The sequence below is a fragment of the Paramisgurnus dabryanus genome, chromosome 13, assembly GCF_030506205.2.
Source record: "Paramisgurnus dabryanus chromosome 13, PD_genome_1.1, whole genome shotgun sequence".
NCBI lineage: Eukaryota > Metazoa > Chordata > Actinopteri > Cypriniformes > Cobitidae > Paramisgurnus > Paramisgurnus dabryanus.
This window is the reverse complement of record NC_133349.1, coordinates 25315653-25340583: the sequence shown is the minus strand read 5'-3', so window position 1 is coordinate 25340583 and position 24931 is coordinate 25315653. Positions and strand designations below refer to the sequence as shown.

Below are 24931 nucleotides of genomic sequence, written 5' to 3'. Positions count from 1 at the left end.
CAGCTTTTTACGCCCTCTAACGTCTCATAATCGGTCCTCATTTATGTCTAAGAGACTCAATAATAATCTTTTACATTCAATCCTTTAATCTTTCATATTTAAAAGCGTTTTTGTGCTGCTGCGCATTCATGTATGTGATAAGCAAACCCGCATTGTTGTCCCGTTTATAGGCACATATTACTTATGCGCTCTTTAAATAACAAAAAACATATTGCGCCATTGACTTTTGACTTTAGAGCAGGTTTTTGTTGGTCAATGGTGTAGTCTATTTTAGTTGCCTCAAAATATCAACGCGCCAACAATGCGCCTGAACACACCTCGTTTTCAGACCAGAACGCCCATGGGCGCAACATTGGGCACAAATGCATTTGCTATTTAAACAACGTGATGCTAAACGTGAAAATTGTCATTGCGCTGGGTTGAAACTAAAGACACTTGCGTTGCCATTGCGCTGCATTGCACCGGAAGTATGATAGAGCCCCATATGTTTAGGGGCAAGATTTACTTAAAGGGTAAAATTAGTGCGAAAGCGCATTTCCAAATAATCACTGATGGGAGTAGTAATATCTGCGGGTTATTTACTAAAAAGGCGCAAATTTAATAAAACAGGTGCAACAGCTGATTTCCATAATGACCAACGCAATCTACTAAGAGCAGCGCAAATTAGTTCAGGGTCACAAATAAGCAGAGCTGATGCTCCTGCAGGTGATCTACTAATGCCTGATGCCCTTAGGTTCAGCACCACGGACATCCCAGCTAACAAAGCCATAGTACACTGAAAGAACTGGAGAACAAAAAGATGAAGAAGTTTTGAAACACCTGCTATTGTGTGACTTCTAGTGACTCCTATTTTATTTACTTAAGTAAATAAAAAATAACATGGCTTGGCAAACAGTATTTTTTAATAATATGTTCCTCTTTCATTCCAAATAAACTGTTACATGTAAAAAAAAATCCTCTGCCTTGTACCACGTGCTCTCTGATGCCTTTCCTATTAGCCATTTCAAGCGCAAAAAGCTTTTTTTCTGCGTTAAATAATGACACAAATACCAGTTATATCACACATGCAAACATTAGTAAATCACGTTGTGTGAATCGTTTAAATAATCTCCTCCTATAAATGTTGCGTCTGAAAGGGAAACTCCTAGAAATGGATGCAATAAGGTCAGTCGCAAAAATAACTACACCACACCTTTTCAGTGCTAATTATCCACCGCACGTCTTTAGTTAATCCCGACAGTCGTTATTCAATGCCAAAATGATGGTTTGCGCTGACTCAAGCTGTTAGTAAATCTGGCCCTTGGTAACCTACAGCAATTCAACATCTGGCCCTAATTTATTACTACTACTATTTAATCTTAACCACAGAATAGTATATGAATATTTACTTGAGAAAAAAGACTGTAAAATGTACTGTAGCAGAGACACTGGCCAGAAGTTTGCTTTGATCCATTTCTCATTTGGCCCGGTCTCCCGTGTGTTCCTGAACTCAACGTTATTAGATTATTGATCATGAAATTTTTAAAGTAGGTCAGACTGAGGGGGTAATAAAGTTTATAAGTGGATTTAAAGATGCAGCTGCTTTCTGCTGCAACATTAAAAATAGTTTTCCAATAAAATGATGAGAATGGGGTACGCTATATCACTTTTAACAAGTTCTCCTCCAGGCAAGTAAATGTGAGGCAGAGGTAAATCTACCATTATACCTTACTGCACAAATAAGTCAATAAACTACCATTGTATCATATTATAAAAATGAAATCAAATGATTTTGCACATTGTAAGCTATGTCATGTCAATGTGTAAAATTCAGTCATTTGGAAATATTTTTTAAAAGCCAACATAACATTTAGCTAATCTCTTTTCTAATTTTAAAGTCTAATTTTTGCTGCATATTATTAGCATTTTTATAAATCAGCTTAAAAATGTTTAATATTTAAAATATTAGTGTAAAGTAAAGCCATTTTTAAAGGAATATTCAATTTTCTTAAAAGAAAAATCCAGATAATTTACTCACCACCATGTCATCCAAAATGTTAATGTCTTTCTTTGTTCAGTCCAGAAGAAATTATGTTTTTTGAGGAAAACATTGCAGGATTTTTCTCATTTTAATGGACTTTAATAGAGCCCAACATTTAATACTTAACTCAACACCTAACTGTTTTTTTCAACAGAGTTTCAAAGGACTCTAAATGATCCCAAACGAGGCATAAGGGTCTTATCTAGCAAAACGATTGTTGTTTTTGACAATAAAAATAACAAATATACACTTTTAAAGCACAACTTCTCGTCTAAATCCGGTCCAGCGCGACCTAACGTAAATGCGTAGTGACGTAGGGAGGTCACGTGTTACATATATAAAACGCACATTTGCGGACCATTGTAAACAATAAACTGACACAAAGACATTAATTTGTATCAGTTGACATACAACAACGTAGGACCGGTCCTCGTTCTCAACACTTGTAATCACTGGGGCGGAGTTTCGCGTTCGTCCTCTGTGACGTCATGACGTATTGCGTGGGGTCACGTTGGCGCATCACGACCAGATCTAGACGAGAAGTTGTGGTTTAAAAGTGCATATTTTTTATTTTTATTGTCAAAAATGACAATCGTTTTTCTAGATAAGACCCTTATGCCTCGTTTGGGATCATTTAGAGTCCTTTGAAACTCCGTTGAAAAAAACTGTTAAGTGTTGAGTTAAGGATTAAATGTTGGGCTCTATTAAAGTCCATTAAAATGAGAAAAATCCTGCAATGTTTTCCTCAAAAAACATAATTTCTTCTGGACTGAACAAAGAAAGACATCAACATTTTGGAAGACATTGTGGTGAGTAAATTATCTGGATTTTTCTTTTAAGAAAATTGAATAGTCCTTTAACCATTTTTGTAATAATAATAATAATAATAATAGTGTTTGCATCTGGAGGCAAAGCTACTACCGCTATTGTTTTAAGCACTAACCCCCCAGTCACATTAGCTACAAGAGACAGAGCGACAGGCTACCATTCATTTTCAATGGGAGTGGCCGTTTGCTAGCGACAAGTGACGAGCTCTCCTATACGTAAGCAAGGTGGGGCCAAAATAGACAAGAAGGCTATTTTATGCAAATGCTGAGCGATGCGACAAAGCGACTGCCAATCGGAGCAAAGGGGCAGGGTGACGTAGGTCGAAGAAAAAAACTCAAGATGGTGAAAAATGCGTATTTCTGTACCTGTATATATCTGAGAAGTTTGACATTTTATCTTATATATTTGTTACTTTTATCGAGAAATAAATCCTTTTAAATCCAAAAACATCGTTCTTGTAACTTAACAATACCTCTAAAGTGACTTTTGGAACCGCTTTTAGATACAAGCCAAGGAACGCCCATCAAGCGAGTGCGTGTCGCTCGGTGTCGCTCAATTTTGTAGCTAATGTGACTGTAGGGTCACACAACTTTACCCAAAAAACTGCACAATTAAAAAAAGAACTTATTTCATGTGCATCTCTCATTCACAGATGCTATACATAATATAGACCCTTTACACATATACTGTAGACTTTAAGTTATATAATACAAGTAAAAAGAAAAATATTGATCCACATAAATTACAGATCCAAACATTGGTGTGTAGTACACAGTGTAACTTATAGATTGTGGTACTCATGAATTATTTCTAAATATACAGAGATAATTTTTGAATATGTTTTAAAGTATTCAATGTAAGTTTTCCATTAGTACATATTGAGTGCATCATGAGTCACACACAAAATCCTTAAATGTTCTCAAATTTTTTTTTTTTTTGCCCTTTACTTACCATCTCTGCAGCTTATGTGTGTATGTGTGTTTCTTATCTCATCCTCATCCCCTGCTGTTTCCCTAATGGCTCCTGCTGGCCCCGTGCACATTGTCTTTCTTAGTGCTGATAGAGGCGCAGCCACACGGCTGAACTATTCAAATTGATGTCACCAATCGGAAAGCGTTCGCCCGACGCCGCACCGACCCCCCCGTCCGCGAGGAGCTATTTCCACTCACAATGGTGAAATTAAATTGCATTTTGCCAGCGCTTGATAAAGTCCTAAAAAGCGCAGACCTTCTCTTGATGGCTTCCAGGCGAAATGAGATTGCAAATGAGGGACATTAGCAGGTTCTGTACGAGCTTTGCCGCTCCTTTATTATCGGTTCTGATAGTAGTTCAAACTTTCCAATTATCGCGAACCTTTGGCCACTTCGGCTTTGTACAAACCACGGAAATTGTGCGTGTACTTAAGAAGCCGTGCCGAAGTGTTAATTTTATCAGTTTATTTCGGGAGTACATTGGTCAATGCTTAGGTTGTTGATAATTAACTAGTTTTTAACTACTGTGTTTTAGATTAAACTCTGAAGTGCTCTGTTTTAGCAGAAAGAGGAAATTTTACGCACTGGGGGGTTCGTGATTGTGAAAGATGGGGGGGGGGGGTTAAATAGCCGAGGCAGATTGATCCGACAGCTTACAGAAATTCTTTTTTGGGATCTTGCCACATTTCATTTTAGTGACAGTGGTAGGGTGACAGGAAATGTTGGGGGTCTATAGCTTGTAATGCCTACGCATAAGACATGTCATTACCACTTAAAGGATCATGTACACCCACCAGACCACCTTTCAAAAAGTGTTACGTTCATATTTCTACATTTGCCAGACACTTTTATCCAAAGCAGCTGCACAAAACTACCGATTTAGCTAAAATTGGCGACATGAAAAGCCTTGACCATTGATCATTTTTGAGGCCTGGAAAATAATGGAAATTAAAAGATTCCTATAAAGGTCATGGATATTTATAAAAAAAAAATATTTTTTTACCGTTCTCCTCAAGTGAAGGTGTTTTGGCCTCCACTGCAGTGAAAGGTGACGCCCTCAGCTAGTGAGATATTGCAGTGGACGTGCTGTGTGGAGGAGCTGTCTGTGTCCATGGTGCTCAACCTGTAGATGTGTCACGATTTGTTTGTATGTGTGACTGGCTATTATTCTCTCACCACTGTTTATGTGGGGATGTGTGGGAAGAACAGTTTCTCTGGCTTACAAATGCCAGCAGGGTAAACTCGCTGAACACTCGTGACGGAGATGGATGGACAGATGCATGGATGGGCCGTCTGGAATCAATGTAAAATATCTATTTGTTAGTGCACTGGAACAAAATAACTTGCAGAAGTGGACCGTGGGAGAAATCGCACCCTACACGGCTCTGATTGTGTCTCTGCCCCAGCGGGCCGGTAAATGTCATGGCTGTTTTGTGCAATTACGAGGAGGAAATGAGGAACGCGTGGCCACGGCTCTCCTCATCGACTGATTGGAGATCAGATGCAAACGTTGTCTACAGGCGTAAAGATTACGTGCATACTTGCTCTTATTAGTTGCTTTAGTGTCTTCCGCTGACATTTACCAGTGTAAATGCCAATCTGGAAACCTCACGGTTCCGTGAAAATGCCGCTTAGCGAGGTTGATATCGCTCTTAGATGCGCACAAAAATGTGAAGCGTGCATTGTTCTGTGAGTTTAGACACAGAGCCAAATCCTATTTTTGGGACAGGGGATAGAGGAGATGTTAAAATCAGATTTAAGATATAAGTCAAGGCTTGAGCAAACTTTATCTCTGCTTATAGGTCATGGTAATGGCTGGGCTAGTTATAACATATTGCGGCATGAATCAGGTACAAATCTGACTTGTCCCAATCGCAATTCACCCCTTAATCAAGATATAAGATATATATATGAAGAGTTTAGATACAAAAGCCGCAAAATGCCCCCCTTCCGTCAAAAATTAGATAATGATTGTAACCGATATACGTTCACCTAATACTTTTTTTTGCAGAATCCATTAAGAGTCTGATAAAAAAATGCTAACTAACAAGAAATCATTGCATCTGAACTCTTCATATTATAGTGCATAACGAAAATTAAATTTTTCTGACTATTATATGTTTTGCATCCATCTTTCTGGATTTACACGCGGAAAACGGTGAGTAAGTAACGCAATATTTGTCAGGTCTGTCAAGGGTTGTGTGCCTAAGATGCTTTCGTAGTTTGGGATGCAAATGTTATCAGCCAATTGATCTAATGTGATGTACCGAGCACAATGTTTTTACATTGGACATGACTTCTAGCGTGAACCAACGTGTTTAACGCCATCTTTAGGCTTTCAATGATAAAACTGAAGCGGCTGCTCTCAGCCTCTTTCATTTTGAGCTTGTTTCATCGATTTCTCTGAAATATCTGAAAAAGCTCTTACATATACATTTACAATACATAGTGCAACATGTTTACTAACAACACAAGCAGCTTACTCTGACCTAATATTAGTTTCCGTCAATTTAAACTCGTCATTTCTCCCTCACGCATTTAAATGAAAGCAGAGAGACTCGCCCATAGACCCTCTCAAAATAATCAGGAGAGAAGTGGACAAAAGAGACGGATTCGGGAGTCGGGCCGAGTAGCAAAACACAGCCAATCAGCAGTAAGGGGCGTGTCTACTAACCAACATTGTTGCCTGGTTTGCATATGTGGGGTGGGTCTATCAAAAGAAGGTCCAGATTCTATTGCAGTAGGGGCATGTTTGTTTAGGTGATTTCAACATTGGCTTTCAGAGATCACCCCGCCTTTAATACTAGGTATAAACAGCCCTTTAGGTTCTGATACTGTATGTATCTTTGGGATTCAGTTTGTATCTTTAAGGCACCAGCATGTTAGCCTGGACCAACCACTCTCGTACATTCATTTCATTTGTACAGAAAGTCTGGCCACGCCATTGCAAAGCGTTACTTCCGTTAATGAGGGTCCATTGTTGAAGTTTAAAACTATTGGATCTGCCCAGAGTCACTCAGGATCTGCCAAAGCCAATTGCTAACGTTTGGTCGTGACGTAAATCATGCAACGAAACCGTCCGGAAACAACAAGTCAGAATAATCAGACAAACAAAACTTAGCAAACCTGGTTCTTGCTCCGGCTTTAACTTCTGTATATTCGGCAGTTTTGCAACAACGGACCGAATAGCTTTTCTCACGTCTTTCTCCGCTGCCATTAATGAACAACAACTCAAACTGACGCACAACCTCAACTTCATCATTCTTAGCCACCCCCATCTGTTCACTGATTGGTCCTGCAGATTTTTGCAGGAGAAAACGAAACTCTTTAGAGCAATCCCAGACGTACTGCTGAAGCGAAATGAAAATTAAGCGGAAACACGTAGGAGGGCGGAGCCAGGCTACCAGCATGTACCTTAGAGGTACCAATATGTACCTTTTAAATATGAAGGGAAAAATGTTGTCACTGGGGCGGTACACTTTTGTACCTTCAAATACCTATTTTCTGAAAATGTATAAACTGAATTAACACATGTGCATGATGTCATCGTTATTACGGATTTGCGTTTATGTAGTTTACACAAAGACAACAAGGCGGATAAAAACTTGCACTTAAACCCGTATTTGAAAGTTTGTGTTTTAAAGACCACAAAACAGTAAAATCACATAAAAACTTTCCCATTTACGGTTGAAATTGCTATCTTGTAAACGCCCCCTGAATCTGTCACTTTGGGCATTTCAATACCTTTTTACAGCTGAGGTCATACAATTCTGTAACAATGCTTTAAAGAATCTTTATGCTTCAACACATAAGCTGAATTTTCGTTTAGCAAAGTTATGTAATTTCCTATTTCTGTTTCTCAAATTTGACCCGAAGCTGTTCTTTCGAGGTCTTGTGAGATCTGCAATCCATTTCAATTTAAACCACAATTCAGGTTCGCATCTAGGTACAGTCTACCTGTCCTGTGGGTCACGCAAGTGGGTCAGTAACCAGATTGGTCTGAAAGCTGCATATGTGAAAGGCTCAGTATTTTCCCACCCACCCAGTTGACCCCATTTACCACCGCAAACACTCGTCATTCAGCGAGATGGATGAGCGATCCAGACTGCAGGCTGCTTGCCTATTAAAGACCTAATGGAGCACATACGGGACACGAATAAGCCTTCAGTGAGAAAACGCTGCTCTCGCTCTGTCTCCAGTCTGTCATAAGATAAAGTACTCCTATTCATTATGCTTGCTTACTCCGTTGTACCCAGAGTGTGTCTTTTGAATTGGCTCTTGTGTTTGTTGGTAATTGTAGAGGTAATGATGTTTGTTGGGAAGGAGAGCGCAGGCAGATGAGAGATCATTGACTGTTCTGAAACAGCAGACTGTAGACAGAGCACATGGGTACACACTTGAGTACTGATTGCTCAACATGCGTCATTGTTCTGTCTGTGGACTCGGTTTACGGTGGGTGATTGTCTAGTTTATGTTGCCATATGAGTGAATTCATTATTTTTGCACAGGTAATGTATTTCGTGTTCCTTAGTGTTGGAACCGTGCTGTAGCACACATTGAGCGTTGGTGTATTAATAGCAAAAATGCCAAAAAGTGTTTTCTTAGAAGTTTGTAATTTGTCTTATCTAATAGCTTTTTGTTTACATCAGAGCCGTGGGCCCTGCTTTCTACAGTATAATGGGGGACAGGTGGTATTTTAGAGATGGGTTGTGCTCTTTTCAGAGAGCATTTCATTGCATCCATAAATGCGAAATAAATGGATTCACGAAACTGGGTTTGTTTTCTCAGAGGAAAGGGTTGTACATTAAAATTGCTTATATGCTAAGAGTTATCAAGAAGCACACAGTATAGAGGCAGTAAATCCATACGAATCATCAATTTGGCATTTATTGTGGTTTTAAGCTTAGTATCTTTGTTGCTGCCCCAGTTTTTGGCTGTTGACTTCATTTTGTACTCTATCAATAATATAAAATTATTTTGGAGCTATAAAACTTTGACCATAAAAATCCCCAAATCCCAGATTTTGAGCGGTGCTAACTTTTAGTAGACTTTGAGACACAAAGAGGATAATTCTCTACCTGTGGCTTTGGGTTCATATACAGCAAGTTTAAGGTGAGATTTACTGCTATAGACCTCGGCAAAACCTTATCTCTTTTTCTCTCAGTCCTCAAAGAAATTCTCTATGGAGGACACACTCTGGGGAGGATGGCCAAATAACTCTTGCTATAGTATGTGATATATCACTGTATTGACTGGCAAGTGCACCATATGTATTTAACATGTGACCCTTAAATGTGTCTCTTGCTGCGGCATTCTGCTTTAAACACATTTTGCATACGGTAATCTCTATATATCTAAAAGCTTAACCAATAAAGAGTCATTTTCAATAAAGACTTGCATTACTCTGCTGAGTCGTGCCCGCTGGAGCATTCACTTGGCTGTGTGTCAAAACATATTGAGCTGCCTACATAGACAGCACTTTTGGCCATTGTAGGCAAAATCAAACGTTTGATTTAAATGGTTTGAACCCACCGAGGTGCCTACCTATGCAGCATTTTTGGACATTGTGCGATTCAGACTTAGTAAGCATTCTGCATAGACAGCATTTTAGCTCCTTAGTTCAAACCTCCCCTCCTATACAAACTATGATGCCTAAAAAATTGGCCTAAGTAGACAACCCTGTCTGATTTTCACTGCATATGTTGTGTATTTTTCCTTGCACTCGCTCCCTCCATCAGTCTTTCATGTATTCATTGACGTACTTGCCCCCCTTCACTCGTCTATGGATTAGTCAAAGGTCATTTTCCCAGATGACTGATCTTGGCACGGCGGAGCGTTCACACCTCAGCGGTCACGTTCAGTGCCAATACCCAAACGCACTCACGAGTGTCACGCTAATAAAGATGGAACACGAGCCTAGCGCTATGAAGTAAATGTGTCTGTCGCAAGCTGTACACATGCTAACGTGTGTGTGTGTTTTCCCCAACAGGCTTGTTAGAGAGAGCCGTCTCCTGTCCACGGTCTTTCAAGTCATAGAGGTAAGCGTGCTACTGGGACTTCTGGATTTCTTTAGTGACTGTTGGCTTGTTTTATTTATTGCCTTGAGTTTTCTGCTTTCGCTGTAAGCAGTGAAATTATCCCAAAACGATTAACTTTATGAAAATCAAAAACGCTATGCATTACTTTAGAAATTGGTAATGGTGCACTCTAAAAATGCTTGGTTTTAAAAGAGACGAGGCCAACCCGTTGGATTTTAATTTAACCTATGCTGGGTTGTTTCAACCCAAAATGCTGGGTTGTTTTAACCCATTGATAGGTCAAATATAAACATTTTCTAAGTTAATTCAACCCAAAGGCTGGGTTCGTCCCTTTTTGAACCAACCGTGGGTTGAAAATAAACCAGCAGAGGTGCATGAATGTGTTTTAGGGAGCAGCACCTCTTACATTTCGCAAGCTCTTGAAAAAGTACATGAAGCATCGAGTGTGCCTGTTTGTAAAGTCGTTTAAAAAAAAATTACAATTGTTTACTCATACATTATTTCAAACTCACATGCTGTTTTTTTCCTATACAATACAAAAAATCTTTACATAGTTCATTGACTGTTGCTATTAAAACAAAAAATTACTAAAACAAAGATCATAAAGTGCCATAAAAGAAGTCCACACACCTTGTAAGCTACTGTATATTCCATTGGAGATTACCAATTACCATTTTTTAAATGTACCTTTCTATAAAGAGATTATTTTTAGTTGATGTCTGCAAGAGTCTCTTTTAACTCTTTCCTTGCCATTGACGAGTTAACCCATCAATTAAGAGAAAACGCTTCCCTGGCAATTATGAGTTTTTCTGGCAATCTGTATTTCCGCTGTTATCCACCAAGTGGCGCTCTTACCCAACGTTTAAAACCCGAAACTAACCCTTTTAAACAGTTCAAACTCCATGTATGTTTTGAGGATCACTCTGAATCTGATCTTTGTCAAAAGTCCTTCACAAAAATGCAGTTATCTCAGCTTTTTGCTCAAAATGTTGTATTTTTGAAGAAGCAACCCATATTTGAGAGGTGACAAAAAGAGAACAAATGTTTTTAAAGCAGATAGTCTGTATATGTAAAGAACATCATTTTCTGGAAGGTATTAAACTTTTGTGAAAATCATAAAAAATGCTGCCGCTGGCTGGCAACTTTAAAAAAAGCTGGCGGAGAAAGAGTTAAAGTGCCACAAACTAAAGTAACATTTGTCATTTTTGGGTGAACAACTCCTTTAAAGGGACAGTAAGTAGGGTTTTAAGTGTTTTATTATTCAATATCAATGTCTTTATTTATAAATATGTCCTCGTTGGTGTCAAATGACCTCTGCCCGTGATCTGACTTTTCTTTGTAAGCTTAGAATTTCTTCTCTTTACTTACATTGAACGGGTAAGTCCAAGGAGGCTTTCATATCGTTTCGCCGTATTGATAAACTATAATAGCAGAGAGGGACGAAAAGCACTAGCCTACCAATGCGTTTCCACAATGCGCTTTCATTCAGAACACAGGAACCAGCTGAAACGGCAAAGGAGATCAGTGAGTACATAACGGCTACCGTAGTTGCAAAACGCATTTGGTAAGGCGAGGCGCTAGAGAGCGCTGTTCATTTGAATGCAAAATAAAATTTCACCACTAGATGGGGGTAAATCCTACTTATTGCCCCTTTAAAATAAATTGAAACATGGCAAGGTAAATTATAATGTGTTCATATTAGTCTGTTAAACGATTAATCGCATACAAAGTAAAAGTGTGTGTACTGTGTGTAATTATTAAGAATTTATAAATATACAAACATTCATGTATATGTTTAAGATGTGTGTGCGTGTGTATAAAACAAATGTATATATGAATAACATTTTTCTTAAAATTATACATGCTTGGTTGTATTTTGATATAGTATTATAGTATATAATAATCACACACATAAATGTACACACAAACTTTTTTTGTATGCGATTAATCAAAATTAATCGTTTGACAGCCCTAGTTTTTTATAAATGTAAAGAATGGCTTGTTTGGGTTTTCAAATGGTGTGTGTGTTTATGTGTAACAGGCAGACCTTTTCCTCTGAGCTTGTTCCCATCCATTGAGTTATTATGTAAATGAGGCGGTGAGGCTCTGACCTATCAGAGAGTAATATGTAATTGGGTTGCAGAGTTAATGGAGTGTGGATGTGAGGCCTTTTCAACAGCAGGTTACATTCTCATTACAGTGGACCCTCCATCAACTCTTACCAGTCAACACACAAACACGTGCACGCACACACATACTTTATGTAAGCGGTTTCTAATAGGCCGAAGGGAACAAAAGACTGAATAGCAAGAATTTCTTATAGGTCCACCATGGGAATGTTTAGTTTATTTTGAAAGGTTTCTGATGAATGGTTATTGTTAGTCCAGAACCAACAATTTCTCAGGATCGAGCCTTTGACATGTTTATATTACCTGAAGTAAAAATTACTATTACGAAGATCTGAGTTGCTTATTTAGTGATGATGAATGCTAAACAATTTGCTAGAAGGTCAGACTTTTCTTTTGGTAGCCATCAATATTCAATTTAATGTGTTTAGGCCTGGTTTTATAAACAGGGCTTCGGTTAAGCCAGGACCATGCCTTTAAGTAGCTTTTATAAATGTACCTTATAAAAAACATTACTTGTGTGCATCTTGAGACGAAACAATTGCACTGATATATTTTAAGATAGTCAGTGCAAGCTATTTTTACAGTAGTTTTTAGCTTAAGCCTTGTCTGTGAAAACAGGTCATAGCATCTACTGTACCCTTGTAAGACTAGTACATACGTTTTAAAGTACCTTATCGAAAATCTGTACCTTATCGGACTTAAATATGCCGTAGTTCTCAATTAGATGTATACAATCATTGCCGTAGTTGCTGATACTTATTTACCAATGGAGCTCAGGGTTACCCGATAAGCGACACTTAATTTATTAATGAATGTTTAGTGGTTAATCTGTGGTTAGCAGCCATAAAATATATAGCACTCAGGTAGAGGGATTATATCTTTGTGGACTAAAGAGGTATAATTTTATGTACCTCTTGAAAAAAAAAAATTGCTGGAAAAAATCTTTTAGTGAAATACAAGGAGGGGGCAGCTTCCGCTTATCTTTATGTATAACAGGACAGAATTCATAAACCTACTTTAACTTTTTATCCCTTCTTTCTCTTGTGGCACTGGGGGATTGAGATTTGGGTGTATTATATGATTGTGTGTATGGAAAAGATCTATTCAGACTAACTTGTATTTTGTAATGGTATACTATAAAACTCTTAGGGCTGTGACGGTGGCAGTATTTTACCACCGCAATGGTAATGCACCAATTCACAGTGGTTGTGCGGTGGTTATAGAATGTGTGTATGTGGGGGTGGGCGCACGCACATTAATGCACATAGGCCTTATATATATATATATATATATATATATATATATATATATATATATATATATATATATATATATATATATATATATATATATATATATATATATATATATATATATATATATATATATATATATATATATATATATATATATATATATATATATATATATATATATGGAAGCCAGCATTACCACCTTGGATGTGCATTATTTTCGAAAAATTAAACGGGCAGTCGTCAATTACTCCTTACTTACCTGTTCACTTCTCTATCCGGTCCGCTGACCTGAGGTCTGTTATCACATTTGCCAGGCATTTGCAGCACCAGTGAGGTGGGCTGTCTACAGATCTGTAATATTCATGTGCTCCTCTTATTCACTCAGCTGTTGTTTGCTTTGGAAATTGCCTCTGCTGTTATTGCCAGCATTATTTGGTTAGGGGCTATTGTCTGGCAGAACATCCTTCTGCTTTTCCTTTCAGAATCTCCAGAGAAAATAAAGCTTCAGAATGATGCATTCATTTAATTTTAGCTCTTATTGTTTGCGAGGTAGTTAGTGGTGTATGTTAAAGCAAATATCTCGTTTACTATCTCTATTACTACTTAGTAATTTCACAAGGTTTGGTGTTGTTTGCCTTGTATGGGTATTTCTCCGCCCTGAAATTTTATTAAGGGCTGGTGACAAAATCATCTGTTGCATATCACAATCACAAATTTTACCAATGACTACACTGTTGCAGTTGTTGCTTTACAATTTTGAGTTAAAGGCAGGATAGGCAGGAATTATCTAAAAAAACTTTTTTACAAATTTGTTTTAGTTGTCTTTATATATCAATACATAAGTAAAATGTAAGTACTCTGAAAAAGAGAGTATAAAAATCGAGTGTCTGTAGACCTCTCATGACCACAGCTCGTTTTTCCATTCACTCCACCCCCTCACTTCTGGGTTTCTTCTAAAGCCACGCCCCCAAAACACATGAACGCGCAACGCTGACCGGCTCTGCGCGGTGCATGTAGTAACATCATGTCACAATCACATGTAATAATACACCTAACTTTATCACTATGAATATAAACAAATAGGATGGCTTTTAGTACTCACTATTAAACTAGCATATCGATACTGGTAAAAGTTTAAAATATATTTAGTATGATTCGGTAACAAACGAGCTATATCTTTATAAGACAAAGCTAAAAACAGATTGCATTGAAGTTTTTTTTTTTATTTCCATCAGTTACACTGTGATGAAGGTGAATTTCGTGGAAAATTCATAACACGGTGTTGTGCATGGAAGAGTTTCCGTGATGAAAGCATTGTTGACTCTGATGAGGACTACACTCCGGAGACAATACCGCTACCACATTGTCGACTCGAGGAAAAGCCACGCGATATTTACTTTTGCTCTTCCTAGGGTGCCCAGTGCACATTCAAATCAATCGGTTGTGCACATGTGTGGGCAGATCCCATAGCAACAGGAGTGGTGCCATGGTTGCGAGAGAGAGTGATAGTCGCGCAAGCCAATCATTTGTTTCATCCTGAATGGAAATAATTAACTGTGTTTAAAACAGTCGTGAAAGGTCTACAGACACTCAAGTTTCATACTCTCTTTTTCAGAGTATTTACATTTTAATTATGTATTGGTATATAAAGACAGCTTAAACAAATTTGTAAAAAAGTTTTTTAGATAATTCCTGCCTATCCTGCCTTTAATTCATATTAGTTAACACAACAATTTATTATTATAACTAATATTTTTATGTTGAATGTACTCAAAATTTTAAGGCAACCAGGTAACATCTTGTTTTTTTTTTTAGGTGAACCAACAAATTTTAAGGAGCAGGTTTTGAGATATTGGGCTTGTATTTCTCTTTTTTCTAGTGCCAAAGGGATAGTTTGGCCAAAAATGATATTAAACCCATGATTTACTCACTCCCAAGCTGTCCGAGATGCATATGTCCATCCTTTTTCAGACAAACAAATTTTCAGTTATTTTAGAATCAAATCTGTATCAAATTTAAAGTTACGGGGTCCATTCCTTCAAGTCCAAAAAATGTGCTATCATCCTTCACAAAATAAATCCAAATGGCTCCATGATGATAAACAAAGTCCTTCTGAGTGTAATCCGCACCGTTTTGTTGTACAAATTAGAGGTCTTCACGGGTCCACTTACATGTAGATGTGAAAACCCGAGGTCCGACTGATGCGTTCGGGTCTAAAAGTTTCACGAGTGCCACAGACACGGGTCGGGAATAATAATAGGGGCATCGGGTCTTGGGTAATTTAAAATGAATGTGTTTTTGCCGAACGGACCCGAACTCTCTTTCGTGTGTGCGTCAATATCCTTTTCAAACTTGTCCTCTGTTTGCCAAGAGCGCTTGCGACATTGTGTGGCTGGCGGTAAGTAAATTTTTTGTTGAGACAGACATGGCAGTCAATTCTAAGTGTAGCCTACATTTTAGCCGTTACCTGCTTGTCATCTTTAGATAACAAAGTAAAACAAATGGAGCAGCTCGCCAAATTGGTTGCGAGACCAACAGGGTTTCTTTCTGCATGGCTTCTGCGTGCGGGGCTGCAGACTGCACCAAAGTCGGTGCCGTTTACATTACGGTCCAGTCGGGTAAAAAAAAAAATGCCACTGGTTCGGGTAGGACTCGAGTCTAATTTTCTCGGGTTTGTCTCGGGTCAGGTCTTTTTTTATTATTTATAAAAATTCAGGTAATTTCGGGTACATTTGTTTGGACCCGAGAAGACCTCTAGTAGAAATATCCATATTTAAAACTTTACAAATGAAAATAACTAGCTTCTAGTAACACCGCCATCTTGGTCGCTTCCACATTAATAACGAGAGTGTATGCAGTTTATGGAGGGTTCTGTGCTGCTGCTCTTTGTCCCCGCCCTTTAAATTTGTCATACGTCATTAAGAAAAGTGCGTACACTACGCTGATACTCTCTCCTGAATACAGAGGAGTCTAAGATGCCGGCGTTACCAGAAGCTAGTTATTTTCTTTCATTAAGTTTTAAATATGGATATTTCTACAACAAAACAATTTATTTTGTGAAGGATGGATGCCCATTTTTTGGACTTAAAGGAGTGGACCCCGTAACTTTACATTTGATTAACTGAAACATCTTAAGACATTTTCTAAAATAACTGAACATGTGTTTGTTTGAAAAATTATGGACATATCTCGGACGCCTTGGGGGTGAGTAAATCATGGGTTAAATATAATTTGTGGCCGAACTATCCCTTTAACTTTCTTTTGTTAGAGGTCATACTGGACATGTTTGAATTGCTTCAATCACAGTTCAGCTCAGCATCTAAGCCTCTGTGTGGTTCATTCATCCTCACGAGTGCTGAGAAGGACATGAAGGATGCTGAAGGTTCTAATGAACATTAATGAAAAAGGAAAGAGTGAGAGAGAGGGGTTTATACTGTATGATGCCTTTGGCCATCTAAGGAAGCTTGCGAGAAGCTGTGAGAGAGGTTAACTGCAATTTTCATCCTCAAATCCCAATCCCTGGCAGTTTACAATATGCCATTCTCTTTGGGTTTGGATGTATTAATCTTTAAACAGAAAATTATTACCTCCTACCTGAGATTTGAATTGTTATTGTATCTTAAATCCCAAACGGCTTATTTGTCGAGATTTAAAACAAAAATCATCAAAGATGATGATTTGTTGAATGCAAATCACGACAATACAAAAAAATAAAATGTAAAGAAAGATGATTGAGAAAAAAACTTGTGATGAATTACTGTCATGCCCTCAGTGTTTGTATTGCATCCGCCTTCTGTGACCTGACGGTATAGATTGCATGGGAAAAAGAAACCATTAAAGATCTTGAGAGCCAAGATGTGCTCACAGCCGCACTTACTGAGCAGAAAAGGGGCACAGAAAGCTTTTAGATGTTCCTGTCAGTCTGAGGACCTGAAAGAGGAGGGGGAGGATGCGGTTTTAAGAGCAGTACAGTAGATGCAGGTGTAAGGCAGTGTCATGCTCTGAATATTTCTTGCTTTGATGCAGTGTAACATAATGGAAATACTGTAATGCCATTTGTAGGGTTATGAAATCTTTATTGAATGAATGCATGGGTTGATGCCCAATAACACATGGTTATTTCTTAGATGGATTTAACTGGTCAATTGAGTCAGCCACCTTTTATATCAGTAGGGTAATGTATGAAGGAAGTGTTGAGAGGTCAAGCTACAATGGAAATGCACATATTATTCCTGACGAATGAGCCACGCTCGATGCAGAGCATAAAATAGCCTATAAACCTGTGACCACAACATATCTATTCCATATGAATTACTTCCAGGGTGTCGCCAAGCTGTTTTCTGCTCTAGCCCAAACATTAAATGCTTCCTTATTGTGTCTCTGGCAGTTTATGTGTGTGAGTGCTATATTTATGTATGGACTGAAGGTTCCTGATGAATGCACGACCCCTCCACTCCACCTCTCCCGAGGCTCCGTGCGGAAATAAAACAGATAAAGTAATGATTCCAGGCCTTGAAATTTCTCACACAGCCTGTGGAGGGGCTTGCAGATTCCCCTGAGACCGACCCTTTTCTATTTGTCTGTCAGCCTGCACAGTTGGCCAGAACTCTCTCTATCTTTTTCTCTCTCTCTCAAACCTCTAATTAAAACCCCCATTGATTTTTCTTCTTCACCTCTTCTACTTTCTTTCTGCTTGCCTTTGTCTGTTTAGCATGTTTTTAATCGGCCCCTGGACCAGAGCTTGCTGCAGGATTTAACTGCGTCTTTGACCCTGGAGTCGAAAGACCCAGACAGCACCATCTCCGGCACCTCCGGCCTTACCCATCTCCCCCCGTTAGCCTCACCCAGCCTCTTGTGTCCGCCCTGGGGGAAGATGAGATGGGCAGAGCCAAGATTCTTGCCGTCTGACAGCACCTCTGCCCTCTTTCACTGAGTTCACTTTCTACGCTGTAAAATTGCAGACAAACACCTAAAAGTGAAACTGACAGTCTGTTTATAGCAGATGTTGGAGTATTTGCCTGGTGGAGTGTTGTATTGTCTTAGGTTTAGGGTTAGCAAGTGGTAAGAGCTGTGTGGTGTGGTTATTTAACCTTGGTAAGAGGGTCTAAAACCCCTTTTTAGCTGTGGAAAAAATCTCAGCCTGGAGTGATTCATTGCTGGCATTAAACTATACTGTATAGTTATGTATTAAGGGCTTAGACGCAAATCCCTTTAAGTGCATCTGACATGTTTTTTGTAAGTAAGAATCTTATGTTATTAAGGTCAGTAATTTTACTTTAATGGCAATTTAAAGGTAATAAGTCAATAACTGAAATGCTTTATTTTTACTTATTAAATGGTTAGTTCTAATCCTTGATTCTGATTGGTCAATAGGTGTGCTTACTCACGATAAAACACTGCTATGACCGCTTCACCTAACGGTTCTGTTTATCACTGCGCCCTTAGCAACACCCTTAGCAACCACATGTATCAGTTTGTTGTTTTTATTTGAGCTTTCCTGCATATTACACATTGGAACCACTGATCTATATAAATGACTTGATTGCGCATAGAACGCTTGATGTAACTGCGTGAGGTGAAGCCAGCGCAGAGTTCGAGACGCCATCTTGGTATACCCAACCGGCAGAGGGCGTCATTGACTTCCATTCAAAATCTTGATCAAAATGTACCCCCTTTACAGCGTATCAGTTACACAAGGTTAATTTTAAGATATGTGTACGTAAATTATTTGTTAATTCTGGTGTTATTTGCAATGTTTATGTTTTAATCGGGCAGGATAATGGATTTATAAAAAACCATTAAGGTGAGTGTGTCTGTTGCATTTGTTAATGACACGGGTATAAATAAAGTTTTTTTTGACATTCAGCCAAACATTGACGTTCAGCGTTATTTCTCTAAATAAGTTCAGGTAACTTGAAAGTTTAGATAACATAATTACAAAACTAGCAAATTATTGCATGCAAATATGGTACAAAGCATGATTATTTATTTAGATTTCAGAATGAGCACGTTTATTGTCATTAATACTAAATATGCTGCGGTCTGTCTGCTGATCTGATACTGTAATAAATGAATGAATGTATAATAACTGAATGTATGAATGTATAATATAATAACTGATTAAAACGCAAAATGTACAACTTTCAGTAGATAACTATTTACATGCTTTGGACGTTTGTGTTGTAATAATGTACAGGGTAACTTCACATATAAAAACGAAGACGAGTAAAGTGATGTTTTATCATTAAAATCTGATAACGTCCATTGATTTGATAGAACGTTTGGGTATACCAACATGGCGGCGCGGTGGCTTCACAAGTGTGACGTCATGCGCAGTCCAGTCATTTATATAGATCAGTGATTGGAACACATTTTTGTCTATTCTGGCTATTTTCTAGCGGAAGGAATGCTTTTTATTTATTTAACTTCATGAAAGTTGCACTAATATATATTTTTTACTTTAATATTGTGTGGTAACCATTTTATAAAAGCAATAAGGTACTTGAGGCAAGTGCTGTATCGTGAATAAGTAACGGCTTCGCGTCGTGCCTAACAACGCCCTTCAGCCGTTACTTATACACGATACAGCACAGCCTCTCCTACCTTATTGCTTACAAATGTAACAAATTCGACTGTCATTCATAGCAAAATCCTCTAAGTACATGCAAGTTTTTTTAGCAAACAATTCCACTTCTACAAAAATCCACTTTTTTGAAGAAGACAGTTGCAAAAATCACTAAACATACAGCTAGAAACATTGCAAATGATGAAAATCAGAATGTAAAAATTAAGAAACTGAACCATACTTAAGGTGGTGCTGTGACTCATGCCACTGCCACATTCGGGTTGTATTTCGATCCAAGTTTTGACAAGGGACTCAAGTTTGAATGTGATCCACTGTCATTTTACATTGATCGTCCTTGCACTTGAAGGACTTTGCTGATAAATGTAGTTTTCTTATACAGTATAATATCCTCTTGTCAGGCAGAAACCTTGTCACATTTTACCAAAATTATAAGAATTTTAGGATTAGTCATAATATAATTTTCATTAGTTAAAAATGTGCAAAACCCACATACAGACTCTAAAGGGACGTTCACATAATAACGATAACTATAATGTTAACTTTATGATAACTATATTAGAGCGGTTTTCCATTGCATAGTACCCCACGGTTTGGTTTAGTTTGGGTCAGGTCAGCTTACTTTTGGGAGCTTTTCCATTGGGTGCAGTACGTGGTACCCAATACTTTTTTAGTACCACCTCGGTTGGGGTTCCAAGCAACCCGAGCTGATACCAAACGTGACGTGAAAACACTGTAGATCACTGATTGGTCTGAGAGAATCGTCACTGCAGTGTCATCGCTATAATGTAAAAGCTTTACCTCAGTGCTCGAGCAAACATGTTGTCTGTGCTCTGCTATAAGTTCCCAAACTCCCTTTTAGCGATGAAAAACATCCACAGGTTGAGAATCAGGAACACCATAACAGTTTTTTCCAGACTTGCAGTTTGTGGTGGAACATTCGCGACGAGTACGTCAGCATTATATATGCTTAAATGCAACTTGAATGAGGCTCAGCGGAGCGTGTCGACTGATGCCAGAAACTGTTATGTGAGACAGAGGTACAGTAGTGATAAACGCGATGTGCAAACATCTATCTGTGGTGGGCAATTTTAATTTTGTGGCGGAGTGAGAAATAAATGAATGTATGGGAATGTACAACGACGCTCTCAATTGTATGATGTCATAGCAGTAGGCAGCGTAAATATAACGACACGCCTATAATCCCTCCCACTGCGAAGTGATACTAAACGCGATGGAAAAGCTAACCACGCCAAATTGAGGTGAGCTGACTTGACCTAAACTAAACCGTGGGGTACTATGCAATGGAAAAGTGCCATAACACTTCAGAGTGGGAGGGATTATAGGCATGTCGTTGTATTTGCACTGCCTACTGCTGTGACATCATACATGTGAGAGCGTTGTTGTACATTCCCATACATTTATTTATTTATCAGTCCACCACAAATTTAAAATTGACCACCACAAATAGATGTTTGCACATTGCGTTTATCACTACCTCTGTCTCACATGACAGTTTCTGTACAAACACCCGTGGCATCAGTCGACGGCGCTCCGCTGAGCCTTATTGAAGTTGCATTTAAGCATATATGCAGACTCTAAATGTCCGGCAAAAACTGCAAGTCTCGAAAAAACTGTTATGGTGTTCCTGATTCTCAACCTGTGGATGTTTTTCATCGGTAAAAGGAAGTTTAAGAACTTACAGCAAAGCACAGATGACAATAGGTTTACTCGAGACAGCTCAAGCTAGCATGAAGGTAAAGCTAATCTTTACATTATAACGATGACGTGACGATTCTCTCAGACCAATCAGTGATCTACAGTGTTTTTGCATCACATTTTGGTATCAGCTCTAGTAGCTTGGAACCGTGACCGAGGTGGTACTAAAAAAAGTATCGGGTACTATGTACTGCACCCAGTGGAAAAGCCCCCAAAAGTAAGCTGATCCGACCCAAACCAAACTGTAAGATACTATGCAATGGAAAAGCGGCATTAGTGTCCACACCACCGGACGATAGGAATAACTTTATGCTAATTCGTTCATGCGCGAGATGCTCACGCAAATCACTTGCCTTTGATGGCATATTACATACATCCTGTAAGTTTTGCAATTGTTTACATGTTATTGAATATGTACATATGCTGTTCTTGTTGCATTTACACAGCGGGTAACCAACTAGATGTACTTAACATGCTGCGTTTCACGTAACTCTAAACAGTGAGTCTAGTAGTTTGTGTAATCTAATATCTTACCTTTTGGAGTAGTCAGTGTGGTAGGAATAAACATTACGTAGTGAATTTCACAGCAACTGCATCAGTGTTGATACATGAGGTTATTTTATGTTATTGACCTCAGCAATGATCTTCTCCACCAAGTCATCTGTTATTTCAAATGCACGTGCACTTGAAGTTCAAATAGATTTGATTGGCTGTCAACGGTTTATTGTTCATCAGGTGAGAAAAAATCAATTGGAATTGATCCCAACGATATTGTTCATTGTATTTTTATCATTATAGTTGTGGTGTGAACTCTGCTATTCTCTTTAATATAAAATGATTTTTGAAACTACATTTTTTATATTTATAGCTATCGTTATAATGTGAACAGCCCTTAAGGGTGGTTAATAGTAATGATTTATGAAAAAAGTCAAAAGATGAAATAAGAAGATTCAAGGTTTTGCCCAACAGCATACATATATTACATAAATCAGAGGTCTTCATTCTTTAGTTTGGGAACCATTACCTTAATGAATAGAGAGGAGGAGCATGGACCCCCCTAGTTCATGTTTCAAATTAAATTGGATTTACATTATGATAGTTACAAAGACATTAAAATAATCACTTTTGGTGTACACACTCACATACTGTTAACATACTACATAACAGTTTCAATTTACTAACTGGGAACGTTATGTTCTTTATTTTAATAGGTTTTAATTTTCATTAGTAGCCTATTAATGCATTTTTATGAATTACATTTTTCAAAAAAAAAAAAAGTTAGAATTCAAACAATATTTCGAGGACCACCACAGACCCTCTTGAAGACCCATGACATAAATAATAATATTTTAATTTTTTTTACTATTTTTAATTTTATTATAAATTATTTAATAATTATACATGTTTTATTAATCATTTTCGATAATAACAACAAATATATTTTTACATTTTATAAAGAAAATATGAATAGGACAAGGACACTGCGATGAAATGTTGTGAAGAAGGTGTTACAGGTATATAGGTTATTTTTACACACGTCATCCAGTCATTTTGTAAAGCTGGCACTTTGCATTTTGCAAGGGGGTTTTAGCACTATAGACTTCTGTTCTGTATTAATATATAACTGAAAATGTGTATTTCTGCCCAATATCTGTTCAGCAAACACTATTTTCAAAATATACTCATTATTTTGCAGGACCACCAGAGTAACGTCCTTGGTGGCACAATGCAGAACGCCGCCGCTCTCCTCTGCAATCTGATTGGACAAAAGGGCACAGACCTCCGACCGTTCTACCAGCAAGGTGCAGTACATCTGAACGTCTCTCGCTTTGATACATCAGCCCAGCATTTTCAAACCTGCCTCTGAACCACAAAACACAAACCCACACAGTCTTTTCACCCAGACACCGACACGCACATGAAAAGGGCCTGCATTCACAGAGCTGTTGCATTCAGAGAGCTGCCCTTGTGTTGCTTTGGAGTGTTTTCATTCCATTACCAGACCCTTATTGCTCTCATCTGGCTGTCTGATTCTTGCTTGTCGCTCCGTCGGAGGGGAGGGAGTTCAGTTGGCTTTTTAAGGGCTGGATACCGCTGCTTTTATCAGTGAACGTCTCTGTGTGGACTCTCGTGTGGCGGTCCTGTAGCCCGCATCTACTTAGCGTTCCACCCCTCTGGTCTTCACATCACCCACCATCTCGGCTGCAAACAGTCCTCCGTGTTACCCCTGTTCACATCTCTCGCTGTCTATCTACCCACTGGGCAGCTCTCTCTCATCTGCACACGTTGCTATCTGTTTTTCTCCATTCATGCCAACGCATGGCTGTTTTTCCCACCCCCTGACTTGCCAATGCCCGGTCTCACCCTGGCGCTATCAGCTCCCTGTGTTGAATTATTGAGTAATGGATTCCTATATTCCTGCTCATGTTGACAGTTTTTGCAGCATCCCTGTCTTTGCCGCAGATGAGATGGATACTGAGTGTGCGTTTGTGTGTGTGTGTGTTATAAAAGAAAATGAGTAATATTCACACACACACTCTCGACATTCAACATGCTGTGATGAGAGTGGCACTGGTACACATACACACTCATGGTTCATATCGACAGTGTGAACTAACACATTCTCAATGCTCTGTTCTAGAGATGTCTTACTTCAGTGTAGTGAATCATAAGTTATTCAGAGACAGTGGGATAATGTTTTGTGTGTGTTGCTTGCTTGTGATTCGATCTACCCGCAGTACACCTCCAGGAGCTTGGGTTTATTCAGAAATAAGCGATACAGCACTCTTTTATAAATCTGATAAAACTAAAGACTTTTTGGATTTATGAAATGTATGAAAGTATAATACTACTATATAGGTACTCAAGATTAAAGGGAAATTCCCCTTTTTTGAAAATATGCTCTTTTTTTGGGGACGACCTAGTTAAGGCGGTAGGGTTTCCAAACTAGGCGTGCCGCCTGAACTGAAATGTGCTGCGGGAAACCCTGTGTTATCTGAACTTTAACATGTCCCACCCAGCCTCAGCCACGAGAAAACAATACTGTATGTCCCTGTCTTCCGAGAACTTGAGTATTGCACATAAGCACAAGGGTTTTAAAAGCCACTTCTTGTCTGAATGCTGAAACAAGGCTTGACCGTATGCACCTCTATCAGACACGCATACATCCCAGCTCTTCCAGATAAGTACAGGCCTGTAATGGCTTGTTTTCCAGGACATCTGTGCAACGCACGCTTCCCCATATAACAACAACCCCTCACACAGGTGCTTCGGGCTGAGATCAGACACAACAAACATCACCGCCACACCTGTTTTATACAGCACCGGGTCAGCTGCAGGCCGCCACACGCAGCCGCCATCATTACGCGTCTTATCAGCTCTCTTCCC

The 24931-nt window shown here is 38.6% G+C and overlaps 1 protein-coding gene across 1 annotated transcript in view; it reads left to right on the top strand.

Moving 5' to 3' along the window:
- The window catches only part of ulk4 (unc-51 like kinase 4), a 174446-nt gene that overhangs the window by 85594 nt on the left and 63921 nt on the right, over positions 1 to 24931 (top strand). Inside the window, exons 31-32 of the mRNA XM_065270152.2 lie at positions 9809 to 9857; positions 23241 to 23346. Coding sequence (XP_065126224.1) covers positions 9809 to 9857; positions 23241 to 23346 — 155 coding nt within the window. The remainder of the gene's footprint in view (positions 1 to 9808; positions 9858 to 23240; positions 23347 to 24931) is intronic.